General features: G+C 37.0%; 1 protein-coding gene across 3 annotated transcripts in view; it reads right to left on the reverse strand.

Moving 5' to 3' along the window:
• The window catches only part of LOC136253133 (uncharacterized), a 47,703-nt gene extending 28,242 nt beyond the window's left edge, over positions 1 to 19,461 (reverse strand). For 2 of the 3 annotated variants that reach the window (XM_066045755.1, XM_066045753.1), the window contains exons 1-3: positions 19,311 to 19,460; positions 11,048 to 11,305; positions 5,103 to 5,914 (exon numbers count right to left, since the gene is read on the reverse strand). In XM_066045755.1, coding sequence (XP_065901827.1) covers positions 5,103 to 5,726 — 624 coding nt within the window. In that variant the 5' untranslated portion in view covers positions 5,727 to 5,914; positions 11,048 to 11,305; positions 19,311 to 19,460. Of the gene's footprint in view, positions 1 to 5,102; positions 5,915 to 11,047; positions 11,306 to 19,310 lie in introns of all 3 variants that reach the window. The other variant, XM_066045754.1, reaches the window with a different exon arrangement.
• Between the last annotated feature and the right edge of the window lie 1,642 nt (positions 19,462 to 21,103).

Genomic DNA, 21,103 nt, shown 5'->3' on the forward strand with positions numbered 1-21,103 from the left:
AAAGTGTAAAAAGTTTCACTATTGGTCCTTATAAGCTGATGAAGAAAGTGATGAAGTCATTATCCATAGGATATATATTTTTCAGAGTATTCATTTCAGTTCCACAATATAGTAGCCAAGCATAAGATGAACATAACACAGCATTCCAGTGGTTTAGTGGTGACCACAACACTGCTTGAGTTAAACTGTGGTGAGATCTGAGACTACCAGAAGCCCTGGAATGCCTTCAACACATGAAATACCAAATATCTAATGCCTGGCTTTCATCCACAGTGGACCTGTCTTCGTGGCCACTTGTACAGAAGGGAAACAGCTGCCACACAGTCTAACAGCTGCCACATAGTCTTGCAAGCAAAACAGCTAGTTGCCACACCCCTTAATTATCAATTTGTAAAATCTTGAGCAAAAGTGTGTGTGCGAGCAAGTGCGATGTTGTGCATGGCAATGCTGTGTATATGGTTGCTGCCTAGCAGTGACACATCATGAGTATTGAAGTCACAATGCGTTACTGTATCATCCATCTAAACACAATCTCTGAATGTGTCATTTTGTGTAGAGAGCAATCTTCTACAAGAAGTGACCTACAGGTTTCAGTGTATATTGCTAACCATTAATATTGTTCACCATTGTGAACTGTATGAACAGTGAAACCTCTTTAGCGGCCACCTCTTTAATAAGACCACCTCATTATATTGGCCACCTCTAGTAGATCCCAAATATAGCTAAGCATTACTTTTTGACCTCATTAATAAGGCCACCTTGTTATTCAGGCCAATTTTTTGGTCCCACAGCTGGCCATATTAATGAGGTTTCATTGTACTTATGTGAATTTTTATTTTTTGTAACTTTTCTTAAGGTTTACTGATGGGCACTATGAAGCATTGTTGGCTGGTACGTGCATAATGTAGTGATTTGAAATGCTAAAACAGTACGTAGCATGTCTTGTATGTACATGTAATGTGTTGTAATGTGTCTACACATCCACACATCTTAGAAATAAATATAATTGTATTCTCTATAAATACTCAGTTCCATTGTGTCACTGGGTCATAAGTGGGTTGAGTATGGATCATCCAGGACATTTGAGTCACATTTTGTCCTGGCCAAGTGGATCTCATCCACTGACAGAATATACAGGATCAGATCACGTGTATAAATTACGGTGGAACTTGTTTATTGCCACCTTCACTCAATAAGCAGGTAACAGTGTATAAATTCTCAATTGGAATTGGCTTTTCAAGAGAGGTTGTCTTTCTATACTGGTGGCCATTAAGACCATACCAAGGCATTAATATTCTGTTTCAGCACTTTCCTTGAAGGAGCATATTAAGATGTCACAAAACTATTTGAGGCACTATAGCATCCCTGGCAGCATCATCATCGGGTAGCAGCTAACCTGGACTTATAATGTCCCATTAAATGATCAGAACATGCACCAGTACCGCTAATACTTAATTTGAGGCCACATCCCTAAACAATCTAGTTCCACAGAAAACAAAGTATTGCACTACACCCCCAACTTAATCTATTGTCTAGATGAGTAGCAAGATCGAGATACTCTAACACAGCAGTCACCACAACATGTGTATTTTATAGCTACGCTCTAACAAATAAGTTAACAAATTGGTAATTTAAAAATAAAGTAGGGTTTCAATGATAAAAAGTAGTGAAACAAGAGATGATGGTAGCTATAAAGAAGAGCGCCTACTTGGCATAGGAAAATCCCTACTTTGGCATTGAAAAGATGGTGAAACACGTTACTTTAGGAATTTTCCCAGATTGCTACAATGCTAAGTAGAGATTTTTCCTCTTGATTAATTACCATCATTTATTGTTTCACTACTTTTATCACTTGAACCCTACTTCATTTATTTTTTATTGCAATATGTTTGCGTTAGACTTGGAAAGGTTTAAGAAGCTGCACAACTCAAAGGAACCATAATTTAACTATTGCATAATGAGATAGAAACGTGTCATTACATAAGCCAGCAAACGTTTGCTTTGTAACAGGTCACAATGACATCTTAAGTTGTAGAACACCTTCTAGAACACCAACACTACCTTCTCCGTGGTGTACAGTGTTTACCGTATGGGGGGAAACTTTGGCGCCATTAAAATTTGGCGAATGACCATGAATTTGCCGAATTTTCCCCATCCAAATATTTTGGTGGCGAAGAAAATAGCAAACCAAGCCTCGAACTAATCAATTTTCTACTTGACCAAGAGATAGAGGCCAGGCATTACGCTAGAGCCATGCCTGCCTCGACTACCCTAGCTAGTTACTGCCCCCATGGTACACGTGGAATCCTCATACTCGAAAAGGGTATGACAAGTAGCGAGTCCTACCATATCAGGCATGGGGCGAAGTACTTTGGTACTTGTACTTAAGGACACTTAAGTACACCTTCTTGAGTCTTGTACTTAAATACTTTTTGTACAAATTTAATGTACTTGTACTTATACTTAAGTCCTAAGGAATGTACTTAAGGTACTTGAAGTACTTTGAAGTACAATGAAGTCCATTTACATAATGCAAGTGAAATAAGTGGTAGCTACATTGACTCAAAGATTGACATGGTCAGCTTTTGTTTGTAGTCACAATTGCTCCATTCGCTCTAAAAACAGGATTTAAAGGTTTCCTATCTTCTGATTATTTCTCTGTTGATCTGAGAAACAGCTGCTTTTGGCCCGAAAGATTTAGTTGATCATTATAAAAAGCAGCTATAGCAGCTAAGAAGAAAGATTATGTCCTGAACAGAAAGCCAACAACAATGAAGTACACTCACTAAGCAGGTAGATGAATACATTGAAACTGACGCAGTAACAATGGCCCAAAATCCAACAAATAAGATAACCTAAAGAAATGTCTTGTTTTCAAGGTTGGAAAAAAAATGTTCTAGAGTACTATCTTCCTCTGTGCCTGCTGAGAGACTCTTTAGCATTGCAGGAAAGGTATTTACTCCTGAAAGATTTTGCCTTACAGATGGCAGATTTTCACAATTTTATTAGGTGCAACCAAAACTACATAAATGCAATTGTGAACACTGTAAGAATAATCTGTACTTGTACTTAAATACTTTCGAAAGTACTTGTACTTTATTTAAGTATTTCTCTTAAAACAATGTCATGTACGTGTACTTCAACAAATGTCAAAGTACTTGTACTTTACTTAAATACTTTCACATGTACTTCGCCCAATGCCTGTACCATTAAGTACGATATTCACTATTCCAGAAGGTATAGATCTACTGTCTATATAGTATTAACTGGCTGACTCCAGACGCCGAACAGCTGAGAGGTGTGGAATTCCGGTTCTCGTTTCAGGCACAGCGAATAGTGATCTAATTAGTTCAACAGGGCATGCGCTTTGCTAACAATTCGCCAAATTTTATTTCACCAACAGTGATAGTTTGCTTGATTCACCAAATTTTCCCTCCTCCAAAGTTTCCCTCCATACGATATTTGAAGGTGTTATGTAATCACATATAACCCCCATACCAGATGTCAGCAGGGTTTTGACCACAAATTTGTCTATTTGCTCACTTCAGAGAATTTCTCTTAAATGGATTCCCCTATACATAATGTGTGGGAAAATTCCAACTTCTTCACAGTGCATCTTATCCCAGCATTTGAAGAGATTCATGCCCATATAAAAATCCCTAAGGGTTCTTGTGGCTATTTGAAGCCATACACAAGAGTCATTTTGTATTGTTTCTTGTACACAGACAACATGTAAAATGAATCCACATGCTACTTGTTTTGGAAGCGTTTCCCTTTTTCTTCAACATAAACCAAACAGAACTCCACTAACTTTTACTGTTGGTTAGTCATACAAGATTCTTTACAGAGAGCTTAATCTAGTCCTTCATTTTTACCCTTATAGCATGCTGGAAACTATGCTAAATAAACTTCATGCTATAACTCCTATTAGTATTAATCCATAACTTGCATACAAGACAAGTAAGCACTAAAAGTGTGATTCACCACACAAAAACTTTCATTTCCATCACCATAACCATAGCGCTATGTGGAAAATCTAAATTTAGCTAACATTATATAGAGAATTTATCAGCCTATTTCCATACGAAATTTGAAGCCTTTACAACTACCACTCAAAAACTAGTTATTTTTTTGTGTACATGTGCAAAGATCACGTGCGCCAAACAGTACTGATGTAATAACCACAGATATTTGTGGTTTACACCACATAATATTCACATTCTATAAAACACAAATAGAGTTCAAAGTCTCCTATATGGGTGAATATTCTTCAATATGTGTGGCTTTTAAAAAAGCCTTTGTATGCTCTAGCTCAGCATTACCAACAGGACAACAGCTGCCAGCTACCTGTAGAATGCAGCTTTATCTTGACTGGGTGGTGCTATCTGGGAGAAAAGTAATGTTAAAGTTCTAACCAAGGGGACCACTCACCTTCTTACAACATTACAGTATTATCAGCTGGCCTCCGCACTACAGGAGCATATTCAGCACACAACTAGCTAATGGCAGGCACAACTAATCCAAAATGGATACTTGGATCAGTAGTGGCTTCAAAGTGCTGAAAATCCATGACTGATCTCCATCAGCTGAATCAGCCATGGATCAACGTTATGGCTAACAAATGATGAAAGCTCTAACTAATCCAATCCAGCGGGTCAGCCACAACTAAACATTCTACATGATGAAAGCCACAACTAATCAGTAGAGCAAAATATTAATTCAGCAGTACACTGTAGAGATACTGGCTTGTGAACCCTTAAACCCATGTAATCTGGATTTTTTTTATAAAAAATGAATTGAAAATACACAATACTTTTTGCCAATTTACATTACGAGTTTCAACAGACATATCTCAAGAAGCATTCATCCAATCACTTAGAAAAACAGATTTTATTGATTAGCAAATCTAACTGTGTATAAACATTTAACATACAACAAGGAACTGACCCGCTATTCTGTAAATTTTAAGTTTTGAAACATTTTTGCAATTCTACATACAGTGTACATACATACATACATACATAGTTAAGATAACAGGCTTAATTGAGTAGTCAACCATGCTAACAACGTACTATAATATTTGTTTAAAAATGGAAACTTACCTCATCACATTCCGTAGGAGCACTCGTCAACAAAGCAAGTGGTCCAACTTTAATGGTACTACTCATGGTGAATAGTGAATTGGGATAAATAGATATTTCTGCTATGTCTTTGTTAAAATTTTCCCACTGATCAGCAACTTTCGTGTTAAATAAAGGCACTATACACTTTGGAATAATCCAAAACACTGTAGTATACTCAGAGTCATCATCTGTGACTGTCAGTAGCTGCAAGGCATGTGGAGTGATATCACATTTTTTTAGCAGAGCTTGGCGCATTTCAAATATATTTTGTAGAGTGCATTTCTCAAAGCTTTTCTTATGCTTTATTGCTAGTATTGTATGTATATTGGTATTTGAAGGGATCATCTTATTGGAAAGATGTGGTAAAATAAAAGTGGCTATCGGTTGAGACTTCAGTGTATCAAGGTAATCATCAAAAGCATCAATCAATTTCAGTACATCAGTGTGATTTCCCAAAACCAAAAACTCTCGCAACATTGAGTGATCACTCCATGTCCAAAAGCAGTTCCAAGTATGAAAAAGAACTTTACGATTTTTACAACTATAAAATCCTTTCATATCGTCTTCTGAGAAGTATGGAATATTACATGTTTTACTGGCCATCACCTTCTGATAGTGTCTCAAGAGTATTTTGGGATCACCTATCACGCTTTACAAATGTTCTACAAGTTTAAAAAACTCTACTCTGATGAATGAATGACCCTTGTGTTTAAGGTATACATAATAGTCATTTTTTTCCAAAATGTCACTAGCAAAATACGAGCTTCCAGTTGAACAATAGTGTTGATAGGCTATAAAACAGATTTACATATGTATGCATACTGTTAATACTGTATTATGCATTTTATATCATCACTGGAAATGCATTTTTAAAAATTTGTTGCATTAGAATGCTTGCACAAAAAAATTACTGTTACAGTAGACCCTCAGTTATCCTTACCCTCATTTATCCAAAATTGGAAATGATTGTTCTATTAGAGTATTTGAGTATGCTCTATTAGAGTATTTTAACAGTACTCTGCATATGAATTTAAACTAGTGTTGCACCGATAATCGGTTCAATAATTGGTATCGGCCGATATCGGTTACTAGCAATAATCGGTATCAGCCGATATTGGTTACTAGCCAATTAATCGGTTTTGATTAATCAAAGCTGATGTTAATCTCCACTGGGCTGTGTCGTATAATGATGTGGGGGAGGCTAGACATAAGTTATTTGACATTTTAATTAAGTTATGTGTTGATAGTTTAGTGGTGACTACAAGCCATGCCCATAATAAACTGTCAGGTTTTAGGCCATGCCCAACAGCTTTAGGTTTCTACAGTATGTAGTACCAGCCACTTGTCTCACCATAGCAGTAGTAAAATGTCCTTAAAACCTGTTTACCATTAGTAAATTTTACTTGTGGTATACATCAAACTTTACATTGTAGCGTAGAATGAGATGTATATCAATGGTTATGTCACAGTCATTTAATAATGATGAGGATGAGTGTTAGTGTCATTAATGTATATCGGATCCGGTTGTCGGTATTGGCTAATTCTGTTGCTTAAAATCAGTTATCGGAATAATCGACTAATTTAAACCATTAATTTAATTGCAACACTAATTTAAACTACTGCACATGCATGGATTCAAGAACAAAGAAAGATATCAAACAAAGAAGGTATCTTCTGTGTGGCAAGAGCAGCAGCTGAAGTGACACTCAACCAATCTTTAATGAATAATGAATATTGTAAACTATTCAATACCTAAAAAAGAAAAGTTATGAAGAGCAATTCTGAAGAAAAGGCTTTCTCAACAGGCTTTTTCTCAGGATACCAGAATCTCTGACAAAGTTGTCTTCATTAGAAGGACACTAGTGAGTTATTACTATAGTACTTACACTAGTAACTATGCATGTTAGTAAACTGGCCCATTAAGTCTATGGAAAAGGAAGCTTTCAAGTTATTTCCAAATAATGCACACCATGATGTTAGGCTATGGATATTTCTATTAGCTACTAAATCTGTAGTCACTACTAAACTTCATCTGCCAGTTCACATGAGCTGTTTTATGCCTGTTTGCTGTCAGCGCACATGCAACATCGAAGGCTTTATTGAACGTTTGATTTTCCAGTTAATATCATAACTTCTTACATAGAATGCCAAATTGTGTGACATAAAAATGTGGCACAGGTACCTACATGTGCATGGCTAACACTCAAGAATAGTCTATTATATACAAGTGAATTTATATGTACCAAAAGTATGTAGCTAACAAATTTAATAGTCTAAATAATGTATGCTTTTATATGTAAATACATGCTATATTGACTGTCCCAGTAATAACCTGCACCATCGTATGTTTGGTACTGAGACTCACAGAAAAACAATGGATGAAGCATTGTGGGAAAACATGCAAGTTAAGCAAATCTACAATGACATAACAAAAACCTAGTTTAAACTGGAAGTACGTGTGTCATTCTGGCGACGAGTTACAAGTGTTTGTTGAAATAATTATGACTGCATTTGATTCATCCCACCACATATATACATTAGAACTATAAATTGCTGATGTGAAGCTTATTCAGTGAGTTACATAAGTTTGATAATAGGTGACTTACACTTCAACATGCATACGTACATTCAGCTCTTAATTTTTCAAGAACTTGATATTTAGGCTTTGGATGTTATGACCAAATTAGTGCTGAGTACACATACAATGACGTCGACAAGGTGCAACCATTGTGGTATTCAAGAACATTCAGGGGTGTTAGAGTAAAAGTGAAAGTATAAGATCGACAACAGCACTATATTTAGGTGATTATAGATCAACAAATTTTTATTCATGTACAATAAATGTTCTCAAGGGTGTCAGAGTAGGTGCAACCAGTGAGGCCTGAGCCTCACCACTTTTTGGCTGAAATAAAAAAAGGTTATTCAACTTGATGAAGCCAAAACTACAAGAAGTTAACATGTGACCAGATCTGCAAAAACCCAATACAATAGCTAGCGCATTTTTCAAATTCCTGTTTATTACATATTTATGATCTGCTTAGCCAAGTGTACCCTCTGACATAGTTTCATCCTCATATGTTAATAACTTTCAGAGATACAGCCCTACAAAGTAGCAACAATGAAAAATTAATATGTACAGCAAATATAGGGAAAATAAATTACAGATGCTTACTAAAACAGTTGTAACTTAAGAACAGATTGACATATGGAGCTAACATTTTCACCATTGTATTCACCATGAATAGGGAATGGATTACAGGGTACGTTTGTCCTTTTTATCACCTTTCTTCACTGCATACAAAGGCAAAATTCATGAAGAAAAATCGATCGCGTATGAACATTTCAACGTGATGTACTGTTGATTTCAGCTCCGTGAGCTATTCTGTGGCAGTTTTGAAAAGTAAAAAGCCATAAGAATATTTACGGATTCATAATAACCACTCACCAGAAATCAGTGTGATACTACAATATCACAGCTAAGCTGAAAAAGAGTTTTAGCTTCACTTTAAACGTAATGCAGAACTTGTAATGCGGACGGAAGTGTTCAAATGGAACTGAAATCAACAGTAGACAAACACTCATAACTTCCACACCCTTGGATCTGCTGAAATGAAATAAAGATTTTCCAACTCCGCTTGAGTAGGTGAATACACTGATTTCCAGGTTTTTAATACCAGTCCTTTTCTTCACTACGAAAGAGGCATTCAAACAATTTATGGAATTTTTTCCAATAATACACAAATATTTCACCCATTGTATTATACTGTAGATTTAGGCTTGTCCACCATTGTGCCATCAAATGATCTGTGTACTGCATAACAGTATATATTCATATTCAGCAGCATATGAATATGCAAAGTTCTACATTTACCAGATACAATGATGCTTGGCAACAATTTAATTGGGAATTTTAAGGTGAGCAATGTGATGAACTGACATCATTTTAGATATTCTGAAATCTTTCTAGATACAAATAATAAGTTGTGGAAGTTTACATGAAAGCCTAAATATCAGGTTTTGGCACACGAAGTGTATGCTTTTTCAGAATAAATAATTAAATTGATAGGTTTATTTGTAGAAGAAAACAATACACTAGGAATGCCTTCCTAACTGTATGTATAAGTGACTATATAGGGTTAAACTCCTATACTTTGGTGCATAATTATGAAGAAACACGGAACCAAGTCTGAACTCTGTAGGCCAATACACATGCAAACTGATTTTAATTTTTAGTTGCTGTACAAATTAATTTCTTTGAAATCCAGCATAAGTCTCTCAGTTACATAATAGGTTGAAATGTTTGTAATCTGTTAATGGACACTGTAGGTAGTGGACACAATAAAGGGAGTTTGAAAATGGTGCGAATGGTATGGGTTTTGCTGAGACAGAGTCACATAATATATCACATGCTATATGACCTTGTATGTACATACGTATCACCTAGATGAAACCAAACAAAGAATGCATCCTATACTACTGTACTACCTGAAAATAACTTTGCTGCATGATATTTCAGTACTATCATCATGGCGACTTCCTACATACTTAGTAAGTATGCATTGTTCTGTTTGTGTTACCTTTAGATACGTAGGTGTCTGTATTCTACAGATGGTTCATTGAAAAGGAAAGAATCAAGCATACTTTTGTGTAGGACTAACACTGAAAACTGACTTCATATTGTCTCAGTTATTGTGTAAACTTTGCAGAAGCTGTTGTGAATTATTGTGGTTTAAAAATTTGTGGTAACTCTGTATAAAATCACATTAACCTCAGCTCTGTAACAGGTCTGTATCAGATCTCTAATTTCTGTGCTACAGCAGACATGTGGCAGCTAGGTAACGGTTATGGTCCATTCAGGTCCCAAAACTGGCTAAAATGAAAGGAAATTTACAGCACAGCTATTTATTCAACACCACGGAGCTGCACAGCCACCCCCAGACTGACCAGAGGTCTATTAGGCCCCAGACATCATAATACAGATTGCCACTGTGCCTGGGAAAAACAGCCAGCAAAAAACAGACCACACAAGTCTAGCTGATTTTGATTGTGAAGCTTGATAGTTTATTCATTTAGCTTTGTGTTGTTGGTAAAAAATTAAATCTGCTGCCATGCGAGATAAGCTTGGAGATAGGACTGGTTTTCCCAGACCCATTCACATATAAGCAATGAAATATGTGACCTGCTGAGCGAAAACCCAACTTGTTTGCATAATTCTGTTTTAGCCATTGAAATACATTGGGTAAAAATGCGTGCTATATAAAAGATTTTACGCAACATTTTAATCGCTCCAGTAAACAGTGAAGGAAGACTCGAATCAAATAATCTAATAGAGCAGTGGATTCACCTCTTCATGGAAAGTAGGAATATCTTTGTTCCATTTCTGTACCATGGAGTACGTGTTTACATTGTGGTAAAACGTAACTTTACCATTACCGTTTTTATAATTGAACAGCCTTCTTGCTAGAAAGCATGGGTGTATTAAAGTTGACAACTATACCCTGATGAATGTCCCAGTTCATGATGAATAGAATGGTACAAGTCCCAACTCCGTAGCCCATTGCACTTGACAGTTATGATCGATTAAACGAGCACCTGTAATTTTTTTCCATATAAGCACTGCACAAATTGAATGTTTTGCTTTTCTTGTTATCTATCGCTATAACTCCAAAACCACTTACCAGAAATGGCAGAAACTTTAACAGATCATTGGTTTTTCCCTCTAGAAAACAAAAATATCATAAAACGAGAATGAAAACAAATCGGGTTTTTGCTCAGCGGGTTACGAAAGGGAGATCTCTTGCACCTGCAACATAATCACTACACATAATGTATATCCCTTCTTTTGCTATGGTTATACAACTGATATAGAATTTTTGTCACGATAGCTATGTGCAAACTTAATGCTCCATCAATAAACAACTTACCATAATATAACTCTGTAATATCTTCAGGATGATCGGTAAGATGCTCACAAACTTTTGTAAATCCATTCTCATCCAAGTGTAGGATAAATTTTAAAATTAAACTGCTCATTTTATGAGCTGTAAATGTGTTCATAAACTGTAAACAACAAGTATAATTAAAGTGCTCGCAATAATGCAAGGCTTTTGCCAGAATATTATTGTCTATTCTATGAAGAACATGAGTAAATTTGTTCAGTATTTTTTCAGAATCCATAGTTTCTATTTAAAAAATGATATAAATATGCATTATTAATACGTAAGAGAATAGCAAATTCATACATTATATGTGACCCACTGAGGGAAAACTTGACTAGTTTGCACAATTTTGTTCTTGAGACAAAAATGTTGAGATACGTACTGTACATAGGGTAAAAATGCATGCTACAAAAATAATTTTGCACACATTTTAATTGATTCAGTTAGCAGTGAAACAAGACTCAAAATGATACCACTGACATACCAACATAATTGCCTAGCAAGAAATATCTTTGTTTCACGAGTTACATGTTGGTTTACATTATGGTATATAAAATGTAACAACCTTCATACTATTCATTGGTGCAACCAGGGACGTAGCCAAGAGTTTTTAAAGGGGGGTTCCAGCACCAGCATTGAGTTACCAGAAGCAGGGGTCTGGGGGTGCAGCCCCCAGCCGCTGAGAGACTGTCAATATTTTAATGAATCAAAACTCAGCAAATTGCTATATTTTATGCAAAAGTATATTAATTATGATGCATATAAGTGACCCTGGGATGAAGGTAGTACTAGATAAAGCTACCTAGTGACAGACAGCTTAACACAGAGACACATATAGTAATCTGTAAGTGATAGTTATATCTCACTGTGGTATAGGAGCCATGAATCCACTGATACAAATGGAATGACTTACAATCAAAACAATATAACTATACAAATATGCATAGTATGAATTCATTTTGCATAACACAAGTGATAAATTACTGGAGCTCTATATCTTTAAACACTGCACACCAAAGCTATAGCAGTATAAGGTCATGCTAAATTTTGCATTTAATGTTAGAATGTCTGAAAAGCTTCATATGGACATGGATATATTTACATGCATGTTCTATTAGAGTATACCTGACTGCTCTATTAGAGTATATACCTGACTGCTCTATTAAAGTATATCGATCTCTTTTAACAAGTTTTGAACAGGGCTCATGTTACCTCCTGTGAATCCTTCCCTGATAGATGAATGCAAGCTTTATCAATTGTTGTGCTGCGCCATTACACTATATTACTCACTCATTTTGTCCTGCCACACTAAATGGTGTGTTAAGATCCTGCTTGCAGAAGTCTAAATTTTACAGGGGGGGAGGGGGGATTCCTGAACCCCCAGAACCCCCCTCCCTACGCCCCTGGCAACCCAGCTGCAACAGCCTTCATACCTGTATGCACGGATGGATTGGTGAACTCACCAGTTCATTTTGAACATAATGAGGCAAGTGCCAACTCCATTGACTGTTGCTACGATTGATTAAACAAGCATGTGTAGTTTATTTTCAGTATGGCAGCTGTACAAATAAATTGTTTTGTAGTCTCAGTACTCTACCACTACAGAGGAGGTTGGTCACTTGTCGTTAAACACCTCGTGATCTCAAAGAAAAGTTCAACCCAATCAACCCCGACACCTCAGTACTGATATACAGTATGCTAATGTGCGAATTGATATCAGTAAATTATAATTCCTACTTTCAGCTTCCCAACACTTTGTGTGGCTTCTGTAACCAGACAAATGCTACATTATGCATACTCCTCATGAATGTGATAAAGCACTTCATAATAACAATGCTAATTTTAAGACACCATGCTTTATTGTGTAATTACACGTATTAGTACATCATAGGGCTATGACATGTGACTAATCTCCCCTAACTCCAAAGAGTATTCAATTAAATTAACAGGTCATTAGTTTTTTAGTGTAGACAACAAAGAACTATAATTATAAGTTTGAGAAATTATTATGCTGGTTTTTGCTCAGTGAGTCCCATACATGTAATAATTGTATACAATTAATGTTTAAAGGTATGTTACAGTATACTAAGTATATTATAAAATACAATCCCATCCAAAAACAGCTTATAGCTGTAAAAAAGTGCACGTCCAAGTAAAGCAGAGTTAACTGCGACAAAAAGTAATGATATCATAATGCGGCCATGTGCGAGGTGTGCAAGTTGTAAAATTAATATTAGCTAATCAGATAATACAATGTTATTGTTAAAGTGTTAATGAGAACTATGTGATGCTGCTAGTTTTTAAGTGTGTGAGCATCTTCATAAATGCCACATAAATTTAATTCTCAATAAAGCAATGTGTATAGATTCTCTGATAGTAATAAATAGTTTGAGTTTGGCCACCTTTCCTTTGTTCGTAGCATTGCTGTATACAGGAAGGGCGGCCAAACTCAAACTATTTATTACTATCAGAGAATCTATACACATTGCTTTATTGAGAATTAAATTTATGTGGCATTTATGAAGATGCTCACACACTTAAAAACTAGCAGCATCACATAGTTCTCATTAACACTTTAACAATAACATTGTATTATCTGATTAGCTAATATTAATTTTACAACTTGCACACCTCGCACATGGCCGCATTATGATATCATTACTTTTTGTCGCAGTTAACTCCGCTTTACTTGGACGCGCACTTTTTTTCAGCTATAAACTGTTTTTGGATGGGATTTCAATACTTTTTGTTAGAATAAGCAATGCACTGTTGATAACAGTAGGTGGGTTTCCATGGTTTTGACAGAAACCCCAGATTACAGTGACAGAATATTAAAATATAACTGTAATTTTAGTGGCCAGGGCCACCCACATTGGGGGTAACTGGGGTATTTTGCCCCCTACCACAGCCCGAAAGGGGCCACTTGAATACCTGTTTAAAGAAAGATCGATATACTCTAATAGAGCAGTCAGGATCTAGACCCTTCCTTGCCCCTGGGCCCTTTCCCTGGGCCCTCTAATTTCTCTGGACGGCCCTGTTAGTGGCATGCAACTGCAGTCAACTAACACCCATTTTAACTAGTAAACCCTTAACAACACTTTGCCTTTCATCTTGTACTGCATTGAAACGATCAAGATACTCTATTAGAGCAGTCACAAAACAGCTGTAACACAGCAATCAATATTTAGCATAGTTACAACTTCTGCTTAGCATCGGATTGTATAGTTTAAATTACTAGCTACTTACAGACTTTACAATATAAAAATATGGCACTTGTAGAAATGTGACTGTTCTATTAGAGTATCTCGATCTACTTCAAGCATTGACTAATTCAAGTGAAGAAGCTACGCCCCTGCCAAGAGATCTTGTGAAATGAAATGAGAATAGTAAAGAAAAGGCAAGTATGTACAGAGACAATAGAGGGGCGCATAATTATGTCCTGTTGTAAATAAACGCCTTTAAAATTTATATTACTACTAAATAAACGCACCAGAATAGGCTTGTGTGGCTGCTGTCATAGATAGTATACCTGTGGTATACTATCTATGCTGCTGTCTCCAAGGTTGTCTCATTACTTGTCTTTTCGTGTTGAAGGGATTTAGTCGCAATTGGTGAGTTTAACTATACATGTATTTGTGTTGTAAAACTTAATTGTAAAAAGGCGATTAGCACATATCATGATAAACATGTATTTGTCACAGTAGAGTCTCTCACGAAGTCACGATTGTTACGAGACATTGGACCAGGGTAAAATATTTACTGCTATATATAGAGGTTGTAGCATTTGTATATCTTAGTATCTTAATAAATAATCCCCCATGATCACTAATCACTAATAGTACAGTGAAAACTGGTCATTATTCAGCCGTAGGGACAAAAATTTCTAACCTTGCCTTTTAAAGAGGTGGCTGCATTATGCGGCCTTAAAAAAGGTAAGAAGCATGCTGTTCTAACTGGCTATAGAGATGGATTTAGTGTATGACAGCGTATGAGACAGTGAGTGCTGGCAGCAAGGGGGCAGCCAATCTGTTAGAGCACCAAAAGCACTGCTTCAGACATAGGCAGTTGACTGTCAGCCCCAAGTGTAAAAAGTTTCACTATTGGTCCTTATAAGCTCCTGATGAAGAAAGTGATGAAGTCATTATCCATAGATTATATTTTTCAGAGTATCCATTTCAGTTCTACAATATAGTAGCCAAGCATAAGATGAACATAACACAGCATTCCAGTAGTTTAGTGGTGACCACAACACTACCTGAGTTAAACTGTGGTGAGATTTGAGACTACCAGAAGCCCTGGAATGTCTTCAACACATGAAATACCAAATATCTAATGCCTGGCTTTCATCCACAGTGGACCTGTCTTGGTGGCCACTTGTACAGAAGGGAAACAGCTGCCACACAGTCTTGCAAGTGAAACAGCTAGTTGCCACACCCCTTAATTATCAATTTGTAAAATCTTTAGCAAAATTGTGTGTGCGAGCAAGTGCAATGTGGCAGTGCCGTGTATATGGTTGCTGCCTAGCAGTGACACATCACGAGTATTGAAGTCACAATGCGTTACTGTATCATCCATCTAAATACAATCTCTGAATGTGTCATTTTGTGTAGAGAGCAATCTTCTACAAGAAGTGACCTGCAGGTTTCAGTGTATATTGTTAACCATTAATATTGTTCACAATATTGTGAACTATATGTACAGTGAAACCTCACTTAGTGGCCACCTCTTTAATAATACCACCTCATTATATTGGCCACCTCTAGTAGGTCCCAAATATAGCTAAGTATTACTTATGACCTCATTAATAAGGCCACCTTGTTATTCAGGCCAAATTTTTTGGTCCCACAGCCTGCCATATTAAGGTTTCATTGTACTTATGTGAATTTTTATTCTTCGTAACTTTTCTTCAGGCTTACTGATGGGCACTATGAAGCATTGTTGACTGGTGCGTGTATAATGTGGTGACTTGAAATGCTAAAACAGTACGTAGCATGTCTTGTATGTACATGTAATGTGTTGTAATGTGTCCACACATCCACACATCTTAGAAATAAATATAATTGTATTCTCTATAAATAGTCAGTTCCATTGTGCCACTGGGTCATAAGTTGGTTAGTATGGATCATCCAGGGCACTTGAGTCACATTTTGTCCTGGCCAAGTGGATCTCATCCACTGACAGAATATACAGGATCAGATCACGTGCATAAATTACGGTGGAACTTGTTTATTGCCACCTTCACTCATTCAGCAGGTAACAGTGTATAAATTCTCAATTGGAATTTGCTTTTCAAGAGTGGTTGTCTTTCTATACTGGTGGCCATTAAGACAGGTTGTACTGATAGAGTGTACATACTAGAGTTGCAACAATATCCTACACTTAGTGTCGTTTGATAGTGATGCAATGGAGACTATGTATTATTGCATTTAAATACTATACTATTATATTGCAACTCTAGCACGTATTTATAACAGGAATGTTTGTTAACTGTTTAGACATACTGGAGCCACACCCACTCATCTGGATTCTACAAATGGAGTCATACCAACTTGTTGTCATCATACTTACTCGTTATTCCCATTGTGTTTGGATGAATATACATGCCGTCATGTGAGACTTGCTACCATCGCGGGCCACTGGAAAACATTTGCATAGCAGTTATATTACAGTCATTATTGTACAATTATTACATTATTGTTGTGAAAAGTGTTTGGTATTCATGTGTCTCCTCTGTATGTTGTAATTACATGTGTAATTTTGTGTGGAGGTGCTATAAAATGCAATAATGCATGGTGACAATTGTATTAGGCGATTTTGCACACTTCCTTTTAAGCTAGCTACATGTGCTAATTACTCACAGCTTGTGTCAACAACTGGTAACCGCAGTTGTACTCTTGTGTCATTCTTTAAGCCGCGCCCTTAGAGGACAAATTATGTGGGGGCGACTAATTTCAAAACGAAGGATGGTATGCAGCACCGTAGATTATATCTATGGACTATAATCTATGGCAGCACACTTCTTGGTGGCTATATGTACTGATTAACTACATAGAGCGCCAGTTCATCAATACCCAGTGACCGCAGTTGTGCTCTGCGTCATTCTTTAAATTCCGAGTAAAATTCTTAGAGAGCAAATGACGTGAGGGCGACTGAATTCAAATTTCAAACTAGCCATTCTCGAAAACAAATGTTTCAATCTGAACGAAACTTTTAGAACAGTTTAAAGACACATTTCCCTACATGCCAAGCGAGTATTGTGGAAAACAACAATCTGGGATTTGTATTTGGCCTCTAGGTCGACTGAGGACGACTGAAACTTCGTTTGGTGCTGAAATCACGACTGTAGGGTAATCATGTATGGTGAAATCGATGATGTGAATCTTGAGGTGATTGAGTGAATACTGAAGCGATAACAGGGCGATCAATGTTCGGAATGCACAAAGGAATGCAAGGCATACACCTGCGGTTGCGTCTAACTGCATGCGATTAAAAATTTTTTTTTTTTTAAATGAAACTTCCCCTTTGATGTCGGCAGCCTCGATCACGAAACAATCGGCATGGATTTGCTTCACTGCTTGTGTGGTAGTTACTAGTGACACGATGAGTTCAACTCCAGAGTTTCAGAGGGATAGCGTAAGTGATGGGTGGATTACAGGAAGGCCGAATTTGACAACGTTCGTTCTTGTAAAATCCTCACGTAGTGGTCGCGTCATTTATTGTCTGCGGTGCGCATTTCTGCTTTACTGGCCGCGCGACTCACTACCGTGAGTCTTGATTATTTACAGTAGGTTAGTTTGGAAAAAAATGAACTAGGCATTGCATCTATATACATTATATGTGCATTAGCGCCATTAAAAGGTATATACAGGAGTCCAATAGTGCCACAAGGAGCAAAGGGAGTGTCAAACATCCAGGTAGACTGTTGTTGAAATCCTTCTTATTATGGCTGTAAATTTTGTTTTTCTCTGATTAGCAAGAAGCAGCCAACTGTGGCTAAGTAAAGTTTAATGATACCCTTCATAACGCAAATCCTTAGCACGCATATGCCTTACAGCACTTATGGGCTGCTAGTATAGGTAACACAAGTGTTGCCTTATGAGTTCTCCGTCAAGAAAAGTCTACATAGCTATAACAAACCACATCCTTTGATCTATTCACAAAGGATTTCACATAAATATCTGTTTGTTTACTAACATTTACCCACAACAGACTGTGGTCTATGAAATCATATCCTAACAAAGCACATATTGCCATTACTAAAATTAGTGTAACTATAAATATTTACAAACAGAACTAAGCCACTGTCATGACACTCAGTGAAAGTTTACAAACACTACCAGATAATATTGCCATGAAATATACCTATGAAAATTCCCATGGTTTTCCCTATGAATCTGCCATGAAATTCTGATGTGCAAAAGCATTTCATGGCCCATGGAACATAAAATCCATGGTATACCATGAAATGACTTACATTCCATGGGGATGATTTATGGAAAAGTCACAGGCATCATGGCATGTATACTTCTCTGGTAGTGAAACGAACTGAACAATCAATTTTTATATTTCTCTCTTTATTATTATTATTATTTGGGGGAAAAGGGCAGACAGCAAAGCTGATTAAACCCAAACAATTACAAATTATAAGTGTTGTTCAATCAAGTTTGAAAATGTAGCTAATGTTCAGTTCAATTAGATGTAGTGGCAGTGAATTCCATTCCCGGATGGTTCTTGGAAAGTAGCTTGTCATGTAGGTGGTGGTGTTTGTTGGTGGTACAATCAAGTGAAACGGATGATGATGTCTAGTGTGTCTGGTGGTGAATTTTATTTTTCTGTGAATAGTAGAGCGAAAACAATACTCCTGAGGGGTGTGCGTAGCTACTACAATAGCAATTAGCTAAATCAGCATCCCCCGTGACTAGCTAAATTCGCATCCCCCCGTATCAAGGGTGTGAATATGACACCAGCATCGCTCTTCGGTTTCGTTCTACTGTGGATTTCACCTCCCTTCCGTCGAAGAATCTTGTACCAAGTCACCGAACCATGGTTTTTTTTATTACACAGGCTGGACATCCGGTGTCACAGTGATACGTATATGTTTCCCCGGGTAACGTGTTTCCCGCACACATATCCCTAGGGATCCGTCCGGTTCTCAGATACACAACTTTTCAACAAACATAAAATCCAGGTATCGAGATTGCGTAGTGGGTTTACATAGTCACAGGATATAGCCATAGCTACGCCGTACCTTGAACGGGAGTCTTCAAGACGCCCTTCTTTGCTGCTTTCATCCATTCCATGGCACGACTTGATCTATTCCATCACTCAACTACCAAGGAATTTGTTGACGACGTTTTCACTATGCTGTTTTGAGAAGCCGCATACAGAGTACACATGTAAAGTAAATGCGGGTATTTCCGGACAGCGAACAATTCCGGACACTTCGTGTATAGCACCCAAGAACGAATCAACTAGAACACACTTTTCGATTTTTATAATCCCTATAAGAATAGCTATTCACAGCATAAATTTCAAGGCAATCCGTTGTTTCGTTCCTCGGCTTGCTTGATAAAGGTACCAAAGTGTCCGGGATTGTACGCTGTCCGGAAATATCCGCATTTACCTTACTGTGTAATATCAGAGGATGTTGGACGCGTTGCATTCTTTGATTTGGTATTTCACGTGATCCTTACTAGCAAATCCAGGGACTGAAAAACGGTGGGGATCGTTAGATATTCAGATCGTCCTTTATGTAAGCTTCAAGGCAATGTAGTTTGTTTTGTAATCAGTGCTTGAATTCCGAGTGAAATTGATAAGTCGGGCAATGAATTATTCTCTCCTCAACAAAACAAATTTGTTTTAGTAGCGCTTAAAGCGCGTCCAACCTCCTCTGGTATTTTATTATTATCAAGTCTACCAGTTGGGCACTGGAGGGTTTGCACAGAAGGCAGAGCCTATACGAGGTGCTTCACCACTGGTACTAGTATAGATTCCATTTTCCCAAGAACTATCCCCCAATGGAACAATCTCCCTATTAGCTAGCAACAATAAATTGTTCAAGAGTCAAGCCAGTGATGTAACATCACTGGCAGAATCGTTATCTACTTTATTATCAAATTTATAATTGTGTATAGCTATTTGTACATTGGCGTGTTACCCTTGCACGGCTTTGTTAATTATCATACAACCAAGTACTATAATATAAAATGCGGTTAAAATTACGTGATAAATAATAATTATTATTATTGGTAATACTGTGCAGACCTTTATTAGAGTATAGTGCACAGGTCACAACATACATACAAGTATACAAATTAAATAATTGCTAGTTTTTGTTTGAACTGGTCAATATCATTGGAGTCAATCACATTTTGGGGTAGATCGTTCCATATTTTGATTGCCGAAGGGGAAAAGGAGTACATATAAGAATCAATCCGTGTCATTGGTTGCATAAATCTCATATTATGACCTCTGGTACTATGTACAGTGGATATGGATGTCAGAAACGGATTTACTGGGATGTCAACAAGGTGGTTAATTATTTTAAACATCATTTTGGCTTTCAGTTCATCTCTGCATCGTGCAAGTGTAGGCCAATTAAGGTCTGTAAGCATTTGCGTGACACTAGCGTAACGGGAGTAGTTGCTGGTCACAAATCTAGCTGCTTGTCGTTGTGTTCTCTCAATCATATCAATATCCCTCTTAGTTTGAGGTGCCCAGACAACAGCTGCATACTCTATAATTGGCTTAACCATTGCTTTGTACAACCTGTCCTTAATTGTTGGTGTACAATTGTGGAGGTTACGCTGAAGAAAACCTTTAGTTCTGTTAGCCTTGGAAGTTATTTGTTTTATGTGTTCTGACCAGGATAGATTTTGGCTTATTGTTACACCCAAGTATTTGGCATGGTTGACTTCCTTGATTGGTTTATTTTGAACATTATACTGAGCTAGTATTGTGTGTTTCTTGTTAGCTATCCTAAGAAATTCGCATTTTTGTGGGTTAAACACCATTTTCCAATTGTCTGCCCATTTTCCCAGT

The sequence above is a fragment of the Dysidea avara genome, chromosome 4 (assembly GCF_963678975.1).
Source record: "Dysidea avara chromosome 4, odDysAvar1.4, whole genome shotgun sequence".
NCBI lineage: Eukaryota > Metazoa > Porifera > Demospongiae > Dictyoceratida > Dysideidae > Dysidea > Dysidea avara.